The sequence below is a fragment of the Magallana gigas genome, chromosome 10 (assembly GCF_963853765.1).
Source record: "Magallana gigas chromosome 10, xbMagGiga1.1, whole genome shotgun sequence".
NCBI lineage: Eukaryota > Metazoa > Mollusca > Bivalvia > Ostreida > Ostreidae > Magallana > Magallana gigas.
In genome coordinates this window covers 19,768,049-19,787,081 of record NC_088862.1, presented here as the reverse complement: position 1 = coordinate 19,787,081, position 19,033 = coordinate 19,768,049, and the positions used below count along the sequence as shown (strand labels likewise).

General features: G+C 35.4%; 2 protein-coding genes and 1 long non-coding RNA gene across 3 annotated transcripts; 2 read left to right on the top strand and 1 right to left on the bottom strand.

Moving 5' to 3' along the window:
• Positions 1 to 2,803: 2,803 nt before the first annotated feature.
• LOC105319657 (serine protease inhibitor dipetalogastin) lies at positions 2,804 to 10,812 on the top strand. The gene is made up of 8 exons (XM_034452857.2): positions 2,804 to 2,903; positions 3,317 to 3,434; positions 3,844 to 3,978; positions 4,468 to 4,596; positions 4,712 to 4,837; positions 10,094 to 10,216; positions 10,347 to 10,382; positions 10,465 to 10,812. Exons 1-7 carry the CDS (start codon positions 2,822 to 2,824, stop codon positions 10,378 to 10,380), a joined length of 747 nt encoding a protein of 248 aa, XP_034308748.2. The 5' UTR covers positions 2,804 to 2,821; the 3' UTR covers positions 10,381 to 10,382; positions 10,465 to 10,812.
• On the bottom strand, positions 3,280 to 13,779 carry LOC117683524 (uncharacterized). The gene is made up of 4 exons (XR_010710288.1): positions 13,689 to 13,779; positions 12,907 to 13,106; positions 4,685 to 4,831; positions 3,280 to 3,991 (listed from the first exon to the last, which is right to left on the bottom strand). It is a non-coding gene; the product is annotated as an uncharacterized lncRNA (long non-coding RNA).
• LOC117683523 (pancreatic lipase-related protein 2) lies at positions 12,216 to 16,135 on the top strand. Its single transcript, XM_034452849.2, has 6 exons — positions 12,216 to 12,423; positions 12,805 to 13,115; positions 14,336 to 14,567; positions 14,657 to 14,767; positions 15,020 to 15,142; positions 15,800 to 16,135. The coding sequence occupies exons 1-6, from the start codon at positions 12,357 to 12,359 to the stop codon at positions 15,997 to 15,999; spliced, it is 1,044 nt and encodes a 347-aa protein (XP_034308740.2). The 5' UTR covers positions 12,216 to 12,356; the 3' UTR covers positions 16,000 to 16,135.
• Positions 16,136 to 19,033: the final 2,898 nt, after the last annotated feature.

The following is a 19,033-nucleotide window of genomic DNA, read 5'->3' as shown; positions in this document are numbered from 1 at the left end:
AATACTGTAATGAACAATTTTCAATATTCACTAGTTTTAGAGTATTGTTACGTTAGCTTTCTAATTTTCAGCGCAGACCAAACTTCTAGATAGTTTGTATATTACGATATCTTCGTGATGTTCTAAAAACATATTCAAAGAATATTTTGATATTTCTATCGATATATATTGGCATACACATGTATTTAGTTTATATTTTATAGAAGTGAAGAAAAAATACACTCCAATTTTGGCCTAAAATTATCTTATTTCATGCTATATCTCACATTTTTGAGATGTGACCCCTATTTGATTTACTATTAAATGCATGTCTAATTGTATGCAAAATTTTGGAAAGATGACATTACTATGGTTTTTTTATTTGCGTCATAATTTGATTACCTGGTACTCCAAAATTTTGTAACATCTGTTGTTGTGTTCATTATGTACTGACCTTTGAAGCCACCAGTAAAGCAAGAATTTTTAAACTTTGACTTAGATTTTACTTTTATGGTCACTACATGTGTTCAACTTCATGCTGTATTAAAATCATAACTAAATAATAGTTCAAACTATAAATATTTGTTTGATTTTTTCAAAGTATCAATTTCCGTGTCAAAGTTTAGCAAAAATTTCTGGAAAATTATCATTTCTGTTTAGGGCCATATATATCCAAAATATGGCATGTGACATGGGACACAAGTAAAATAAATGAACATTTTAGGTCCCTATCCTTATATCCAAGTGGTTTTCGGGTGATTGACATTACTATTATTTCAGGTGCCAACCTCCTTAAACATTTTTTTTAAAACCTGATAGTATACTAGTATTCCCTGTACCCAATAGCACAAACACTTCAAAATAATTAAAAACTTATTCTGTACAAGAACACGCATTTACAATTATTCATATGTATCCATAACCTTTTAAGTGAATATTTTATTTTCTAAGTTGCTGAGATATTTTTTTTACCCAGGCTAGCGATTTAGAAAATGTTAACCTATGATACCATTATGTTATTCATCAAATTACATTGCGAGTTAATAGCATATTAAGATCAATTACAAGATGACATCATCATTCTATATGACTTCTTAAATAAAGAAAATAAATATATAGATAGCAAAAATGTTTTAGACAACAGAGTTTTGTTTTTGTTTTTTTTTTGGTTATAATTTCTAAACAGTATAATTTTGACTTATCAAATTCCACAAAAAGGTTTGGAATTAAAAGAAAATTGTTTTGAAATGTTAATTAATGTTGCAACTGCGCACCAAAAAACTATAAAAACAGCCACAAACAAACATAATGAATAAGTGTTAGTGATCCTTGATAAAAGTAGGCAAGTTATCGATCATGGCAGGGCGAGTTTTATTGGTTACTTTGGTTAGACAGCGTAAAATACAGAAAATGAATCAAATAGTGATAGTGAATTGACTATCTTTGAAGTACCTTTTTTACGCAAAGTAAATTTTTAACAAAAAACTTTTAGATAAAGTCTTTCATGACAATTATTACAAACATCACATAATAGAAATCAAATGTTTTTGTTTCATGTCAAAACGTGTGGTATTTACAACGAAAAATATTGTTGATATGTTTACGCTTCAACAATATCATGCTTCTTTATTTTCATGCTTAATATATACATGTAATAGATTAAACCTTTGCTATAATTGCAATACGTTAAGAAGTTATTCATTTGAAAAAAAATAAAATAAAAGAAGATGAGTGGATAAGGCGTGTAAAATGCCCATACACCCATACACCACCCGACAAGCTACTGAAATATTAAAATATCAATGAATCTGATTTTTTTTTAACAAAAATAATTTAATACAAGATATGTTTAACATATCATTGATTTGTAACCAATAACTATGTTCCATTCTTGGAATATGTTGGCTCAAACAGGCGTATACTATCAAAACCTACATATCTCATTTTTTAGAACTTCAAGGTATTTTCTTTCATAGAGTGGGTCTGTGCTCCATATTTTTCTCATAATCTAAATAAAGTCTAATGGAAAACAAACCGGTTTCAGTCAACAAAAATGTGGAGAGATGACCCACTATACATTAAGAATATCATTTTGTGTCCCAACAATTGAACGTTTTGAAAAAATAATACAAGTCCGTAAATTCGTGGCCAAAGTCACACATAGTATTTAAGCAGCACACTTTATTGTGTCTGAAATGACTCAGTGGTATCTTATCCCCCAATCTCCTTTAAAAACATCACTGAAAATTGGTTCATAATATAGATGCATATAGCTCTAAAATTGACTAAACAACACAAACGTTGTCATGCAATTGAAAGAAAGGAAAGAGTATTAAAATTATTTTCATGATTTCCAAATGAATTACAATGTAAGAGCAAATCTGAAATTTCAATAAGATAGGAAAAATAAGAAAGGTAAGGATAGCATATTGCGTTAAAATGTTGTCATATAAAAGTAAGAAGCCCTAATGCATAAGTAATTAAGACGTATACGGTGATTAGCAATAGTCGACCCATTAATGAGAGAATCTCCGATGCGTTACTCATTAAACATATAAAAGGTTTTGACGAGAATCTTGTTATCAATTGTTAAAAAAACATTAGGTAAGAGATTGTTGTTTAAATTTTGTAAACATTCGAGTAAATACAATGTATTTAATTCGTATCGAACCATTCATTTGGTAAGAAAGAATGGCTAAAGCATTGGACTTTGTCAATTGTCGAAATTATTATCAAAAAACTGGAAAAAGGATTTCCTATTAGTTAGTAAACCCGTAAACAATCATATCCACCGGCAACATATGTTTACAAAGCACATGTTTTTGCCTTTCAGGAAAGAACAATGCAGTTTTTCTTTACCTTAGTGCTGGTACTAGCCACTTGGTGTGGTCTTCACTGCCAGCATTTAGACGATTTGCGGCAACGTAAGGTTCCCAATTTTTTTTTCGTAGATTCAAAATTGAGGCTGTGCTACGATTTGAATGGTTGATGCTGATGGATATATTTTGTCTTATATTTTAAAACATAAGGATTTAATACAGATATTATATTGACTGATGATGAAAAAAATATTTCTTTATGTCATTTTGTTTACTGTGGTTTCATCAATATTCGTTGAATACCAATTTTCGTGGATTTCGTTGTTAAGTTGATCCACGAAATTTAATGTTCATTAAAATGCAATTTCTATTAATATTTTTTATTGATAGGCCGGTTGGCCACGAATTTACGTATCCTTGAAACTGTGATTTTTACTTTAACCACGAAAATTGATACCCTCGAATATTAATGAAACCACAGTATATGGAGGAGTGCTCAATCTTTTGTGTTGCTGTAGGGGATGGAGGAATGGGTAGAGTAGGGGGTGGATTGTGTGGGAGCTGTCGCAGGACGTACAGACCCGTCTGTGGGGTGGACGAAGAAACTTATCTCAACAACTGCTTTGCTCGCTGCAGGTATAGAGTTTTTCATTTTTCAACAGGGAGGGACTCTGATATTTCATCGGAAAATTTCCTGAGTTTTATGGTTCTAGTTTTAGAATTTATGTAACTATACTGTTCGAACAATGTGCAATTAAGCGTTAAAGATGACGGTAATAAAACAAAATAATCTAATGAGAGAGTACTAGTATATAAAATATCTGAATGCTGCGCTGAGAACTACAAATGTTACTTTATTTTATTATAGAAATATCCAGAAGCTAAGGCAATAAGAAGGATTTTAATAAATTTTCTTTAATGAATAACAAACTTTAATGTGATAATGCAGTGCCCCCTCTCAAAATGAGGACAAATCTTTCGGAAAACAAGGATTCATGTCTACAATTCAATATGAGCGATAGCTTATCTGATTTTCTATTTTCAGCCGAGTTCCTTTGCAATGCTACAAGCGCTGTCCCTGCTCCTCCAACAGTGCGTGTGACAGGTGCCCTGTCCACTACTCACCAGTCTGTGGCACGGACGAACAAACCTACGACAACCAGTGCTTCGCTCAGTGCAGGTAAATGATCAGTCTGAAATGTAAAAAGTAGACTGAAATGAGGATGTATAGCAAGAAATATAACTCACAGTGGATAATCACGTTGTGTGAAGTTTCCGTAGTGATCCCCCTCTAATAAACCCAATTACAATTGAAACCTCTTACAAAATATCTACGAAATAAATTAGCTCGAACCTGAAAATTGCCGATATCCATAACTTATTGGACTCTAAAAGTTGGCACAATTTTGTTCGTAAATCTTTCTTGGATAATTATTTGTGGAATCTAAATCCTATAAGTAGCAAACAGCTTTGCTTTTACATGTGATTCCTGAAAGAGTATGCTTGACTGTCCATGGTGATTAATAAAAACACAGTGAAAAAATGACTATACATTTGTCGAATGACTTGGAATTTATATCGATAAATAGCTTAATGTACGTTTTAATACATCTATGTCTAAATCTAAATTTTTGCCTGAATAGTTTACCGGTCAATTTTTATTAACCAGCGGCACCATAGTAAGGTGTAGAGGAACATGCCCATGCTCCTCTCACAACTGCGCATGCCCGTACACATACCGCCCAGTATGTGGATCTGACGGCCAAACCTACCCTAATGAATGCCAAGCCAGCTGCAGGTTTCTATATCTATCTATCTATCTATCTATCTATCTATCTATCTATCTATCTATCTATCTATCTATCTATTAATATTCCTTTATCTACCTTTTTATTTCTCTCTTTCGCTTTCAGGGGTATATCCGTGAGGTGTGAACAGCGGTGTCCCTGCATTGACAATTGCGATTGCCCACAAATATATCGCCCGGTCTGTGGAGATGACAGAAGGACCTACGAAAACAGCTGCGAGGCTCGCTGCAGGTAAAATCATTTGAAAGGTCTAAAAGTATTCAACACAATCTAAGCTACATTCGTATCATCCTCATTACATTTAGTAAAGGGTGTAAGCCAAAGAATTGGACAGTTTAAGGCTCTTCTTATTTGTTTTAAGAGTGAAAAATATCAGGTAAACCCGTTGGCAAAAATATTTCTTGAATTAAAGATAATGCAGTAAAACCAGTCGTGCAAATAACTGTTTCTTTTGTTTCTTCTGTTTGCTAACAGGACCGTTTCAAGTAGGATCAAGGGTTAATAAGCCAAGTCCAAAATATTTCATTTCATTTACTCTACTTCCAAGCAACACAGATTTCTCGTTCACTTTTTGAGTAAGCTTTTTATTAGCTCACCTGAACCGAAGGTTCAAGTGAGCTTTTCTGAACACCCGTTGTCCGTCGTCCGTCTCTAAACTTTTCACATTTTCGACTTCTTCTCTAAAACCACTGGGCCCAATTTAACCAAATTTGCTACAAAGCATCATTATGGAAAGGGGATTATAAATTATTAAAATAAAGGACACAGCCTTTTTAAAAGGGATATAATTGCGAAACAGTGAGTATATGGTGTGTGTCTTTAAAATTTTTCTCAAGAACCACTGCGCCAGAAATGCCAATATTTATCCAAAGGTTTGTGTATATAAGGAAGACTCCAAATTGTAAAAATCGTGACCCTCGGACCAAAACTGGAGCCCTAGGCGGGGTTCAAAGTTTAACATAGTATACATAGGAAAAATGTTTAAAAATCTTTTACTGAAGAACCACTGCACCAGAAATGCCAATATTTACATAAAAGCTTGTATATACATGTATAGTGAAGATTCTAAATTGTAATCAAAGTACTAAAGTGCTGACGGGAGTTGATTTTATCGATTATCATTTATTCAAAATCAACGATATGTGATTTTGCATGGCAAGTAGTATCAGTAATCGAAATATTTCTGAGAAATTGTATGGATCCATGCAAGATTGAACTCTTGTCTTGTTCAACTAAACGCTCGGCTGTCTCCGTTTATCTCCGACACGCAAGAGAGACTCTGTTTTGTCGGATATTAACGGAGACAGCCAAGCGTCTGGTTGAACGAGACTACATTGAACTCTAGCGTAAGAATACATACGACTTTAAAAAATATCTAAACTGTCTGTACAATTTAAAATCTTACTATTTTCATGGTATTAATAAATAAGTTTTCTTAAAAACAATGCTTCAGAATACATAGAATCGAATTTATCGATTATTTTCAAGCACTAAGTATTGTCGGCGGTATTGATTTGTGCTAAGGTCCAAACATTGTTTCACTTTCGCTTTGCCCGAGTAAGTGCATAGGAGGGTTGATTAAAATCAACTCCCAAAAATCGTGACATTCGGACCAAAACTGGGGCCCCAGGCGGAGTTCAAAGTTTAACATAGAAATACCTATGAAAAATCGTTAAAAATCTTCTTCTCAAGAACCACTGCAACAGAATTGCCAATATTTACACAAAAGCTTGTATGTATTGTATTGTTAGGATTCTAAATTGTAAAAATCGTAACCCTCGGACCAGAACTGGGGGCCCAGGCGGGGTTCACAGTTTAACTTAGGAATACATAGGAAAAATATTTACAAGATTTATGTTCCATTTATTCAATTAAATTGTGCACCAAAAAACCCAACTGTGTCTCCCTGATTATTGACAACTCATTGCATAAGTATATGAGTTGTACTCAAGAAATGACGGATGAATACGATAAGGTTTAAAAATTCACTAGATGTTATTTAGTTTATCGCTTACAGTTTATTTGGAGACCGTGCCCGATGAAATTTAATATGTAAATTTATTTGTTGTTGGGCACGGTCTCCAAAATGAATGTAAGCGATAAATGTATCTTTGTGATTTTGTTGCAATATTGCAGCTAGTTTGGTTGAGCATTATAGATACGGCAGATCAACGCACGTGGTGTGGATTTATTTGTTATTAACCATACCATAGGTAATCTTGTTTCACGCGGAATTGAAATAAATAGAAGAATGTTTTTTTTATAATTAGGGAAATACTGTTTATGTGTTACCCTCGTATACAAATGATGAACCCGTGAAATTTGTTCAAAGGCTGTTTAAAGCAGAAAGAAGATAATTTATTTTTGAGCTTTGAAATTTCTTCGATTTTTGTAACCATGATTAGTTATTATTCATTGTATTACAAATGCATCACTACGTATTTTACAAAGAAATATACTGAGTATAAAATCACATGGTGATGTTAAAATTGCATATAAAAATATAGTTGCATATGTACGAATTTAGTTACACAAAACATTTTTATTCTGATGTTATTTGATATACGACTATTGGTACAGAAATTTAAATTAATGATATCTATATTGAAGAAAATGTCAGCTCGACCCCTTTGTGGCCGTTCCGGCCTTTGATATGTATAGTGAAGATTCTAAATTGTTAAAATCGTAAACCTCGGACCAAAACTGGAGCCCAGGCGGGGTTTAAAGTTTAACATACATAGAAAATGTTTTAAAACTCTTGTTCTCAAGAACTATAATGCAACATTTTGGGATATTACTCATCGTCGGAACCCACGGGTTTTCTATCCGTTATGCATTACACTGCTTTGAAAGCAGTGTAACAAATAGAAAATCCGTGGGTTCCGACGATGGATATTACTATGCATACATCCTTAAATAATGTAGATTCTAATTTGTAAAAATCGTGACTCCCGGACAAATACTAGGGCACCAGGAGGGTTTCAAAATTTAACATTTAAAAAATATATAGGAAATGTTTAAAAATGTTTTAATTGCAGTATCGTTATCTTGGTCATTTAGGGTGTCTGATGTTTATGATTTTATTTTTTACCAGTAGCCGTCTAATAAGTTAGTAGTCTGAGATGTACTTTTAAGGGGAGCACTGTATATTATTTTTAGAATAGACAGGTTTTTTTGGTCTATTACTTTTAAGAATGGCCGCCTTCGTGTAACTTATTTAATAATTTTCTTGACATTGATTTTCTGTTTCAAAGCCAAAACTGACAAAGGATTGCATATAACAATCAAATTATTGAAGTACTGAAACCCGGGCTTTATTGATGTGTTATACATATTGTGTAGTAAAGACTGACAATATCTCTCTCTCTTGTCAGAGAGCGACTAAATTTTATAAGCAGCTATTTAAAAAATATGTCTTTTAAGTTGAAAAAAAAGTTCTTATTATAAAATTATTCAAAATCATATTTTGAAACAAGCGTTATAAAATCAATCCCCCATTTTTTCACAGGGCAGTCAAATACCAATGCTTTGTAAAGTATATAATTCATGGAATTTCATGTGCAATGTATATGTGTCTTGTTGTTAAAATACGTAATTTATAAACACACACACCTCGCTAAATTTTCTAAAACCCCTTTCACAATTGGCGCACAGGCAGAAGCGACCAAATATTCGTGCGACCGAAAAAATTAGATATGAATCGTTAATTGTTGCCGAAATAATCGCATATGAAAAAAGTATTCGTACGAATTTCGCACGATCTAAGCGAACGTTGTGCGATGTAAACGCATTGAATCTTGCGATATATCTTGCGTCTGTATGCGACTCTTGTACAATGAAAGCAACTGTTGAAAGATAATACGATAGGAACGCGCGAGAGACCAGGTGATCGGACGATTGAACGTGCGCCAATGTGATTGGACGTGCGATTATGCGTTCCATGGTACGAATGATCGTGCGAGTCAGAGGGGGTACATACACCGCCCATATTCAGTAGACATAGTTGAAAGCGAGAAAAGATGCCGCCCAAGAAGATACAGATATGCAGCAGCATTTATTATTATACCTCAATATGATTATTCTATTATATCTGAGTGGTCTAGAAAGTCACGTGACAGGGCGATGTCACAAGAATGAAAAAGCCGATATGAGCATACGATGTAGACAAATATGGTTAAATCAAAAATATTCAATCATTATGATTCTCTTTATATCTCAGAACCAACTTAACTATCTATGATTTATGAAAGAAAAGTGAGACAGTAACATCGGAAATCAAACAATCACGACGTTAATGTTGCGACTGTTGAAAAGTAAAGCAATTATTAGAAATCAACGTATTTTGTGTAATCATATGTTGCATGGTATAATAAAACGTTTATTGCATTAATGTTCAGGGAATATGAAGATGTATTCCACAGAAAAAACAAATTTCTCTCGGGCGAAGCCCTCGGGAAATATGATTTTTCTTGAGGGAATAAATCTTCATACATGTATTTCCCTCACCATCATGCAATAGATGTATATTGTAAATTTTGTTCTGAAACAGAGATACTTATACAGGGTATATATACTACTGTGGTTTCATCAGTATTCGTTGAATACCAATTTTCATGGATTTCATTGTTTAGTTGATCCACGAAATTAAATGTTCATCGAAGTGCAATTTCTATTAACATTTGGTATTGATAGGGTAATTGGCCACGAATTTACCTATTATTGAAATTGCGTTTTTCACTTCATCCATGAAAATTGATACCCTTGAATATTAATGAAACCACAGTAGTAGCAAAGCATTGCATATTGAGGCTGATAAGTCGTGCAATTATAGTAAAACGTTGCAAGATTACATGATACACGTTGAGCAACAGTCTCACGGTCGCAAAACAGACGCATAAACACCAGCGATTTATCTTACGATCTTTATAAATCGTGTCTCACTCTTGCGAGTACACAAAACGTTGTAAAACGTTCGTACTAATGTTTGTGCGTTGCACTAATTTGGATCGCGTTCGGTCGCGTCTGAATAGTGTGCATGTCCACTATTCAGAGGAGACTTGTTGCGACCAGTAAAACGTATGCAACTAAAGCGAGAGCTCGTGCAACGTAAGCAAAGGCTCGTGCAACGTATGCGAGAGCTCATGCGAAGCTAAAAAATTTCGATCGCAAAGTGGTGTAAAGTGGTCGTGCACCAATTGTGAAAGGGACTTAAGAGGTGTGTCTAGTCGAAGTGAGGGGAAGAGTCCCTGTTCTTACAGTATTTAGATGATATTGATTCTTCACCTAAAGGCGAAGGGGTACAATGCAGTCCGTGTTCTAACAGTACATTTATACATGGTATACATTCTTCACCTATGATGTGTCTGTTCGTTGTGAGGGGACTGTCCGAGTTCTTCCTGAACATATATGTTACTGGTTATATTTCACCTAGGAAGGGTTGGGATTTTCCGTGTTCTTGTATATACATGATATACATTTTTCCTCTAGGGGCGTGTCTATTCGATGTGAGGGGAATTGTCCGTGTTCTAACTGTGCCTGTCCACGGATCAACGACCCGGTGTGTGGCAGCGATCTGAGGACCTACACCAACTCTTGTTTGGCCCGCTGCAAGTTAGTACCCACACAACCAACCCCCCCTCTCTCTCTCTCTCTCTCTCTCTCTCTCTCTCTCTCTCTCTCTCTCAGTTCTTTTTCAATTTTGTTTAATTTCCCTTTTTCATGATGGACACTTATGTTTCAGTGGAGTTATAAGATACACAAGAGGAAGATGCTAAAGGTCTAGTATTTCTAAATTATGTAAAAAATATGTTTGTAGATCTTTTGGTTCTCTATCACTATATACCAAGAACTTTTTTCAGGGTACAGGAATTCCTGTGAGAAATGAAGATATCATAGGTCCTTCTAACTTATTTATGTATCAATAAAAATAAAAATGTATGAAATTAAAAACAATTCTATATCTGTGGCCTCTCTGTGACTCCCGTGGATTGTGTGTGTACATGTACATTGAACACACACGTTTACAGAATTCTTCAAATAAATCTGAAATATTTTATATTTGTTCCTTTTAAAGTATATTATGTAGAATTTAAAGGGATCTGGACACGATTTCAGATGAAAATTTTATTTTTGATTTCTATGTATAAAATATTTTACTTTTGTATTTCGAATGATTCACCAAAATTTGAATGTTAGAAGTCATGTTACAGCGAAATACAAAGGAAAGAAGTCGGTAATATGTAAACAAAGTTCGAGTCTTATATTTGTTTACAAATACTGTAAAGAAACTGTCATTTCTTTATCAAAATAACTTGTGGAAACAAAATAGACTGATTCAATGGGTTCATAAATAATTTCATCACAACAAACAGCAACATTAGATTGAAACTTATACCAATACAACAATTATGTAAACATTAAGAGGACACGAGCTTTGTTTACAAAACAAAGAATTCTAACCTCTGTAACTCGCTTGTAACTCGATATTTGACTTTCAAATTTTGTCAAACATTGAAAACATTTATATTAACAATTCTGGACATAAAAATTAAAAAACTGAAACTTTTTGAGCTCAACATGTGTCCAAGTCCCTTTAAACCAACCTATACCCCCCTCCCCCCCCCCCCCCCCCCACACACACACACACACATTGATGTCCCTTGCTGACCCTTAAGAAGCTTGCTGCCACGTTTATTTCACAATGCAAGACTACTATTGGTGTTTTTCAAAGTTAATAAAAAGTTTGAGGTTTTCCTGTTTATTAATGTTTATGATGAACATTATTGTAACCCTCTCTTGGAAGCTCTTTCCTGGCTCTGGTGGTCATAATTTGACCACACTTGAATCTAAAATATCTGTGGAAGCTTATATAAGAGATTATTTGATATCGGCTTCGTCATACTAATAAAAGAAGATATAACATAGACATTACACCTCTCTCTCTCTCTCTGTCTCTGTCTCTGTCTCTCTCTCTCTCTCATTAGAACGATCTAAATAAATAGCTTTTAATATAAATTTTGAAAATCAAAATTTATTTTATTTATTGTAAAGTATAATATTAAATATAACCAGCAAGGAAGTAATATAGTGGGGAAGTAATATAATGACCGGCTATGACGTAAACTAACTTGACTTAAAAGTTATTATATATTAACAGATAGTAATAATTAGCGTGTCTGGATTATGATTCATAGAAATCAAATCAAAATTAGTATTAACATCCGCTTCTCAAGGATACGCAATTCAAGATCTAGTTCTATCATCATCACGCGCGGGGTCACCTTACAAAAGTGACCTTTCAAGTATGGACGTCACAATACAAACATATTGTCTGTATAGAAGGACATGTATATAATAATGTCTTTCAATCCCCGTATTCTGCATGCGATGGTATAGCGTTCTATAGAGGGGTGGATATAAGAATTTAAAGAGGAATACATTAGCTGCAATCAGAGGATATCTTCTTCTCCCTCCTTCTTAACTATTTTTGGATCTTTGTAGTTTTGTCAAAATCATCAAATATTTTATGTTTTCATCTAACGATTAAAACTCCTCCTTAACAGATGTTTATTTGAAAGAGAAAAACTAAATTTAAATACCCTTGCTTCCAAGAACTAAAAAAATATCACAGAACCATGATGAAATCGTTCGGTTCGATACGTTGTAGCAGATGTTTGATTTCCGCAAGCCGCGTCGTATATAAAGCAAAGGGCGCAAAGGAAACACAGACACTAAATTAAAAGCAGAAAGCATGGCCGCCACTCTCCAAATCCTACAAAGTTTCCTGTTTATTTCAACCATTTTTGTTTCTTGTGAAGGTAAGATTTCATCTGTTTATATCTTTAGGCTGTCACAATTTGCTAAGTTTCATATTTTTACTGAGCAACATATGTAAAACAATGCGTTTTTCTAATTCAGTAAGTAATTTATTCAAGTATATATTAACAAATTGAAAGGGATTCAACAGCATAATACATTTTCCCATCTATTTTTCTGCAAGCATCCAAGTTTAATAGACATATTCATATAGACAGAGAACAATTTTTAGCACAAACATTAAAGTTTCACGAGAAAAAAAACCATATTCTATCTAAATGCGATTTTGTAGTTGCGTACATTGAATCATAAACGAAACATTAATATGTGTTACTTTTTTTTACAAATTCCTATTGAAAAACATTAGTACGTATTTATTTAAGGTTGGTGGTTGGCAAAGAAAGAAAGATGTTACCGACACATTGGATGCTTTAGTGATTACAAACCTTTCAACAACCTTAACATTCTAGGGAAAAAATACTTACCAGACTCCCCAGCAAAAATCAAACCGCGATTTTATCTTTTCACTCAGCAGAATATCAGCGTGGACGAGGAACTTTTTCCCTACAACCGCATTGCCATTTCTTCGTCAGGTTTTGATTCCAGGAGAATGACGGTTGTCATCATCCACGGATTCTCCGCAACCTCACATGATTACCGCCTCACGGACTTGAGGAAGGCATTTCTGGAAAAAGTACATGTACTCTATACAATGATCCTTATAGCTAGTAAATGTAAAATCAGTTTAATAATTACTGAACGATCCTGATTCCGAGATTTTAAAAATTAACATTTACATTATATATACCTGCCCAATATGAGGAATTAAGTACAAATATACATAGAACAAAGGAATTCAGTTTTGGCGCTTGAACTCTGCCCTATTAAGCCAGAGTTTTTTTTCTTTAGTTTTTAACTCTAAACCGTTATCCCACAGTGCGCGGTCAGAGCGCTACCTGATCCTAGCCACTCAGTCAGTCTATAGGCACCTGCCTAGATAGTCGAGTAAAAGGCGCTCTGGTTACGCACTATTTGGAGAGAGTGTGCCCCAGGTTAACTGCAGGTCTGTAGCTCCTGGTCTGAAAAAAATCGGATGGACGACCTGGGAGCTATAGTGCCTCCCATAGTAAAAAAAAAAAACTGCAATTTACGGCGCACAAAAAATTGCGCTAGTTTTGGACTGATTAACCTCATTTCCGAACATATTCTATACATATTCCAAAAAATTCCTCGGACAATTCACTACAGATATCGTCACTTTACTTGCCTCTGATATTCCTTGAAACACGATCACCAGCCCTGTAAAGTGAAGTGGTGCAGTTTGTTTACATGTAAAAATGACGACTCTCGATCTCGACGTGAATTAATATACTATATAGTACTTTATTTTCCGAGGTCGGTTAGCATGTTTCAAACACTTGCGTCGGAAGCAAATTGAAAGTGGGGGGGGGGGGGGCTAGACTAATCCTCAGCGGGGGGGGGGGGGGGGGGGGGGGGGGGGGGAGAGGGGCTGAACCCTCTATGATGCTATGTCCCTAATGGTTAGGTCTAACTTTGCAAAAAAGCCCCCCCCCCCCCCCCACCCCCGGTTCCGACGCCTATGTCAAAGAAAGGCTGAGGCAAGTAAAGTAACAATATCAGTAGTAAATTTTCTTAAGAATTTAATGGTACTAATTGTTTTGGCACAGAATTTGTGTGAAAATAAGGTAAGTCAGTCCAAAACTAGCACAATTTTTTGTGCGCCGTAAATTGCAGTTTTTTACTATGGGAGGCACTGTAGCTCCCAGGTCGTCCATCCGAATTTTTTCAGACCGAGAGCTACAGACCTGCAGCTAGCCCCAGGTGTGCTAAAATATTATGATTAATACTCATTTCTGGAATCAATCCATATTTTGTTTACATTTTCATTACAAGTATGACTACAACGTTGTGATGGTTGACTGGTCTCCGGGAGCTGACCACGTCAACTACCTGCAGGCCGCTGCTAACACCCGGGTAGTGGGCGCCGTGACGGCCGGGCTGCTGGAGGCCCTGAGGGACGTGAAGGACCTCGACCTCGCCCAACTCCACCTGGTGGGCCACAGTCTGGGCGCCCATATCTGTGGTTATGTCGGGAGGAGACTGAAAGGAATCGGTCGTATAACAGGTAGCTATTAGGGGTGCATGTTTACATAGACGATATAACTTGTATCTATAGCAATATTTGTAACAACCTGATGACATTTGTTTTGATAGGGTTGGACCCAGCTGGGCCCTTTTTTGAGGACACTAAGACCCCGGTACGTTTGGACCCCAGTGACGCCACTTTTGTTGACGTCATTCACACAGATGGGCGAAAATATTTTGGTAAATATACGTCCGTTCTTTCAGATTAAAATTACAATCGCAAAACAGATTTGTCATAAGCATGAGTATCTATAACACTTCTTTGATAAGCACAGTCAATCTATATAAGTATTGGCATATATATATATATATATATAATGCCATTGTATTCCAATACATTGATGTTCTGGTGTTGGAAGAGATTGATATGTTTGATATGTGATATTATTTTTTAAAATTTTATTTGATATTCATTTTAAATCTCATTCATAGGTTTCGGCATTATTATCCCCGTGGGTCATGTCGATTTCTATCCTAACAAGGGTAAACACCAACCTGCTTGCAAGACAAACACATTTGGTACCATCCGCAAACTAGTGTCTGCAAAGTTGGACAGTAAGTCGTGTATACTAGTCACACAAACAGTCATTGAAACTTATTTAATATGTCAATGAATCAAGTTCATGGTCTGAAATTCATGTTAACAGTGTAGTTAAGTTGAACATTGTTATAATATGGTACATGTAATCACAGGCACCTGAATTTTTATCAATAAGTCGCTTAATAAGTCATATATCGAAAAATTCTACCCCTACTATATATAAATATAGTAGGGGTAGAGTTTTTCGATATATGACTTATTAAGCGACTTATTGATAAAAATTCAGGTGCCTGTGATGTAATCAAGTTCTTTTTACATGCTTATATTAACATATTTCATGGTATATGGTATAAAGATTTCATGTTATTTACCCGAAAAATTGTTTTGAATATTCTGTTCAACAGTACATAATTTATTTCTTGTACATACTTAGCTGTACGAAATCTACCAGCTTTTAACCTATGCTTGATGTAAAAAAAAAAAAAAAAAAAGGACAAACAAAAAGTTTTCATCATTTTTGTGGCTAGATCTACAAACAAGAAACGGCGTACTAAACATAATTTCTGCTATTGTTTTTTCCCTAAATTATATAGATAAAACCTCTTTTCATCAAACCATTAAAAACTGTCATCACAAAAAAAATAGTCATCAACATTCAATGAACTTTTCAGGTTTGTCGGCCGATATAGCTTGCAGTCACATGAGATCCATCTTACTGTTTACGGAGTCCGTTCGGTCCTCGTGTAGATTCAGGGCCTGTTGTGATACATGTCCAATACAGTGCACGACGATGGGTTTGAACGTGGACCGAGATGTTCGTGGAAGCTACCGCTTGACCACAAACTGTGCTTCCCCGTTTTGCCGAGGATGAAACAACAACTCATATAAAGTGCAATTGTTTATGAAGAGATTTGACCGTTGTTATTCACTTTTCATTTGTATGCACACTTTTACATGTCTTTTGAAATATTACCAACAATTTCACAGCTAAATGGCATTCGCTATCATTATTTATTGATGTTTGATACATATTGATTTTTTGGTCATTAATAGTTACAAGGTTGAGTCTAGGTTTTAAACACGTGTACCCAATCATTTTAACACTGAAGCCTTGAACAAAAATAGGTTTAACAAAGCTTAACAAGAGGCCCATGGGCCACATCGACCACCTGAGGAACAATAGGTATCATAAAATCAGCTTAACAGAGTCATAGTACAAACTATCTGGACAATGTAGTATAATACATGTAGATCCTGTATAAATAAATGAAGATTTTAAAAGATTTACACTATATACCGGTATTCCTATGTAAAAGTCCCCCTCCCCCTTGTGGTCCCAGCCTACCCCTGGGGATTATGATATTTACAGCTTTGTATTTACACTATATAAGGAACCTTCTACACAGGTTCCAGCTTTCCTAACTGATTAGTTTCTGAGAAGATTTTTCAAGAATTAATCTATATATTCCTATGTAAAACTTTGACCCCCATTGTGGCCCCACCTTACCCCTGGGGACCATGATTGGAAAAAAACTTGAATCAATACTATCTGAGGATGCTACAACACAAGTTTTAGCTTTTCTGGCTGATTAGTTTCTGAAAGAAGATATCAAATGATTTACACTATATAATCCTATGTAAAAACTTCGACCTTCTATTTTGGCCCCACACTACCTGTGTCATGATTGGTACAACTTCCAATCTACACTATACATGAGGATGCTTCCACACAAGTTTCAGCTTTCCTGGCTGATTAGTTCCTGAGAAAATTTACTCTATATATTCCTATGTAAAAGTTTGCCCCCTAACTTTAAAACTTTGACCCCCCCCCCCCCCCGATCGGGGCCCCATCTTACCCCTGGGGACCATGATTTGAAGAAACTTGAATCTACACTACCTGAAGATGCTTCCACACAAGTTTCAGCTTTTCTGGCCAAATGGTTTTTGAAAAGAAGATTTGTGAAAAATATCAACAAATTTTTCGATAAATCCTAATTATCCCCCCTTTAAAAAGAGCATGGCGCTTCATTTTATCAAACTTGAATCCCCTTTAGCCAATCATGCTTTGTGCCAAGTTTGGTTGAAATTGGCTTAGTGGTTCTGGAGAAGAAGTAGAAAATGTGAAAAGTTAACAGACAGATGGACAGACAGACTGACGCTGGACAAAAATCAGAAAAGCTCACTTGAGCTTTCAGCTCTGGTGAGCTAAAAAAGGGATAAAAAAGATGGTCCTCGCTACAGTGTCCCCCATCTGTTAAGTTTTTTGGCATGCTCATTAACAGCAGTTTAAACTTGCATGGTACTGTTAAAAAAATAGTATAAGTTCTACAAGTACATGTAGCTGTCCTTTCATCTGATCCTTCAGTGCATATATTATTTGCCAAAGAAGCAATTTAAGGGATCAAAGGTAAAGACAATTGTTATTAAAATTATTTTTATATATAGATTGGTTTATAATGATAATACTTAACCATCTATTAAACAAGAGGCCCATGGGCCACATCGCTCACCTGAGGAACAATAGTTATGATAAAATCAGCTCAATGGAGTCATAATACAAACTATCTGGACAATGTACAATAATACATGTAGATCCTGTATAAATAAAATCCATTTTCCCCTGGATATTCTTATGTTTATAATCATTAGTCCCTTTTCTAACAGGATGATTTTATAGTCATATCATATGTTGAGTATTGCAGTTCTCAAAAAGATCCCTAACAATAGTTTATATATGGGATATAAACGTACATCAAACTCTGAACCTTCTTGTGTGGCCAAAAAATTGTCCTGGGGCCAAAGTCTTAACAATTATAAAGAATCATCTGGCTGATTAGTTTCTGAGAAGATTTTTAAAGATTTACCCTATATATTCCTTTGTTAAACTTTGACCCCCCCCCCAATTGTGGCCCCACCCTACCCCTGGGGATCATTATTTTCACAACTCTGAATCTACACTACCTGAGGATGCTTTCACACAAGTTTCAGCTTTCCTGGCTGATTAGTTTCTGAGAAGAAGATTTTTAAAGATTTACTCTTTTTATTCCTATGTAAAACATCGACCTCCCATTGTGGCCCAAACCTACCCCCAGGGGTCATGATTTTCACAAATTTGAATCTACACTACCTGAGGATGCTTCCACACAAGTTTCAGTTTTCCTGGCTGGTTTCTGAGAAGATTTTTAAAGATTTACTCTATTTAATGTTAAACTTCGACCCCCCCCTTGTGGCCCCAACCTAACCCCAGGGGTTATTATTTTCACAACTTTGAATCTACACTACCTGAGGATGCTTCCACACAAGTTCCAGCTTTGCCGGCGGATTAGTTTCTGAGAAGAAGATTTTTAAAGATTTACTGTATATATTCCTATGTTAAACTTCGATCCCCCATTGTGGCCCCACCCTACCCTCGGGGGTCATGATTTTCACAACTTTGAATTTACACTACCTGAGGATGCATCCACACAAATGTCAGCTTTCCGGGCTGATTAGTTTCTGAGAAGAAGATTTTTAAAGAGTTTTTCTGTATATATTCCTATGTAAAACTTTGATCCCCCATTGTGGCCCCACCCTACCCCCGGGGGTCATGATTTTCACCACTTTGAATCTACACTACCTGAGGATGCTTCCACACAAGTCTCAGCTTTCCTGGCCGATTAATTTCTGAGAAGAAGATTTTTAAAGATTTACTGTATATATTCCTATGTTAAACTTCGATCCCCCATTGTGGCCCCAACCTAACCCCGGGGGTCATGATTTTCACAACTTTGAATCTACACTACCTGAGGATGCTTCCACACAAGTTTCAGCTTTTTCTGGCCGATTAGTTTCTGAGAAGAAGATTTTTAAAGATTTACTCTATATATTCATTTGTTAAACTTCGACCCCCCCCCCATTGTGGCCCC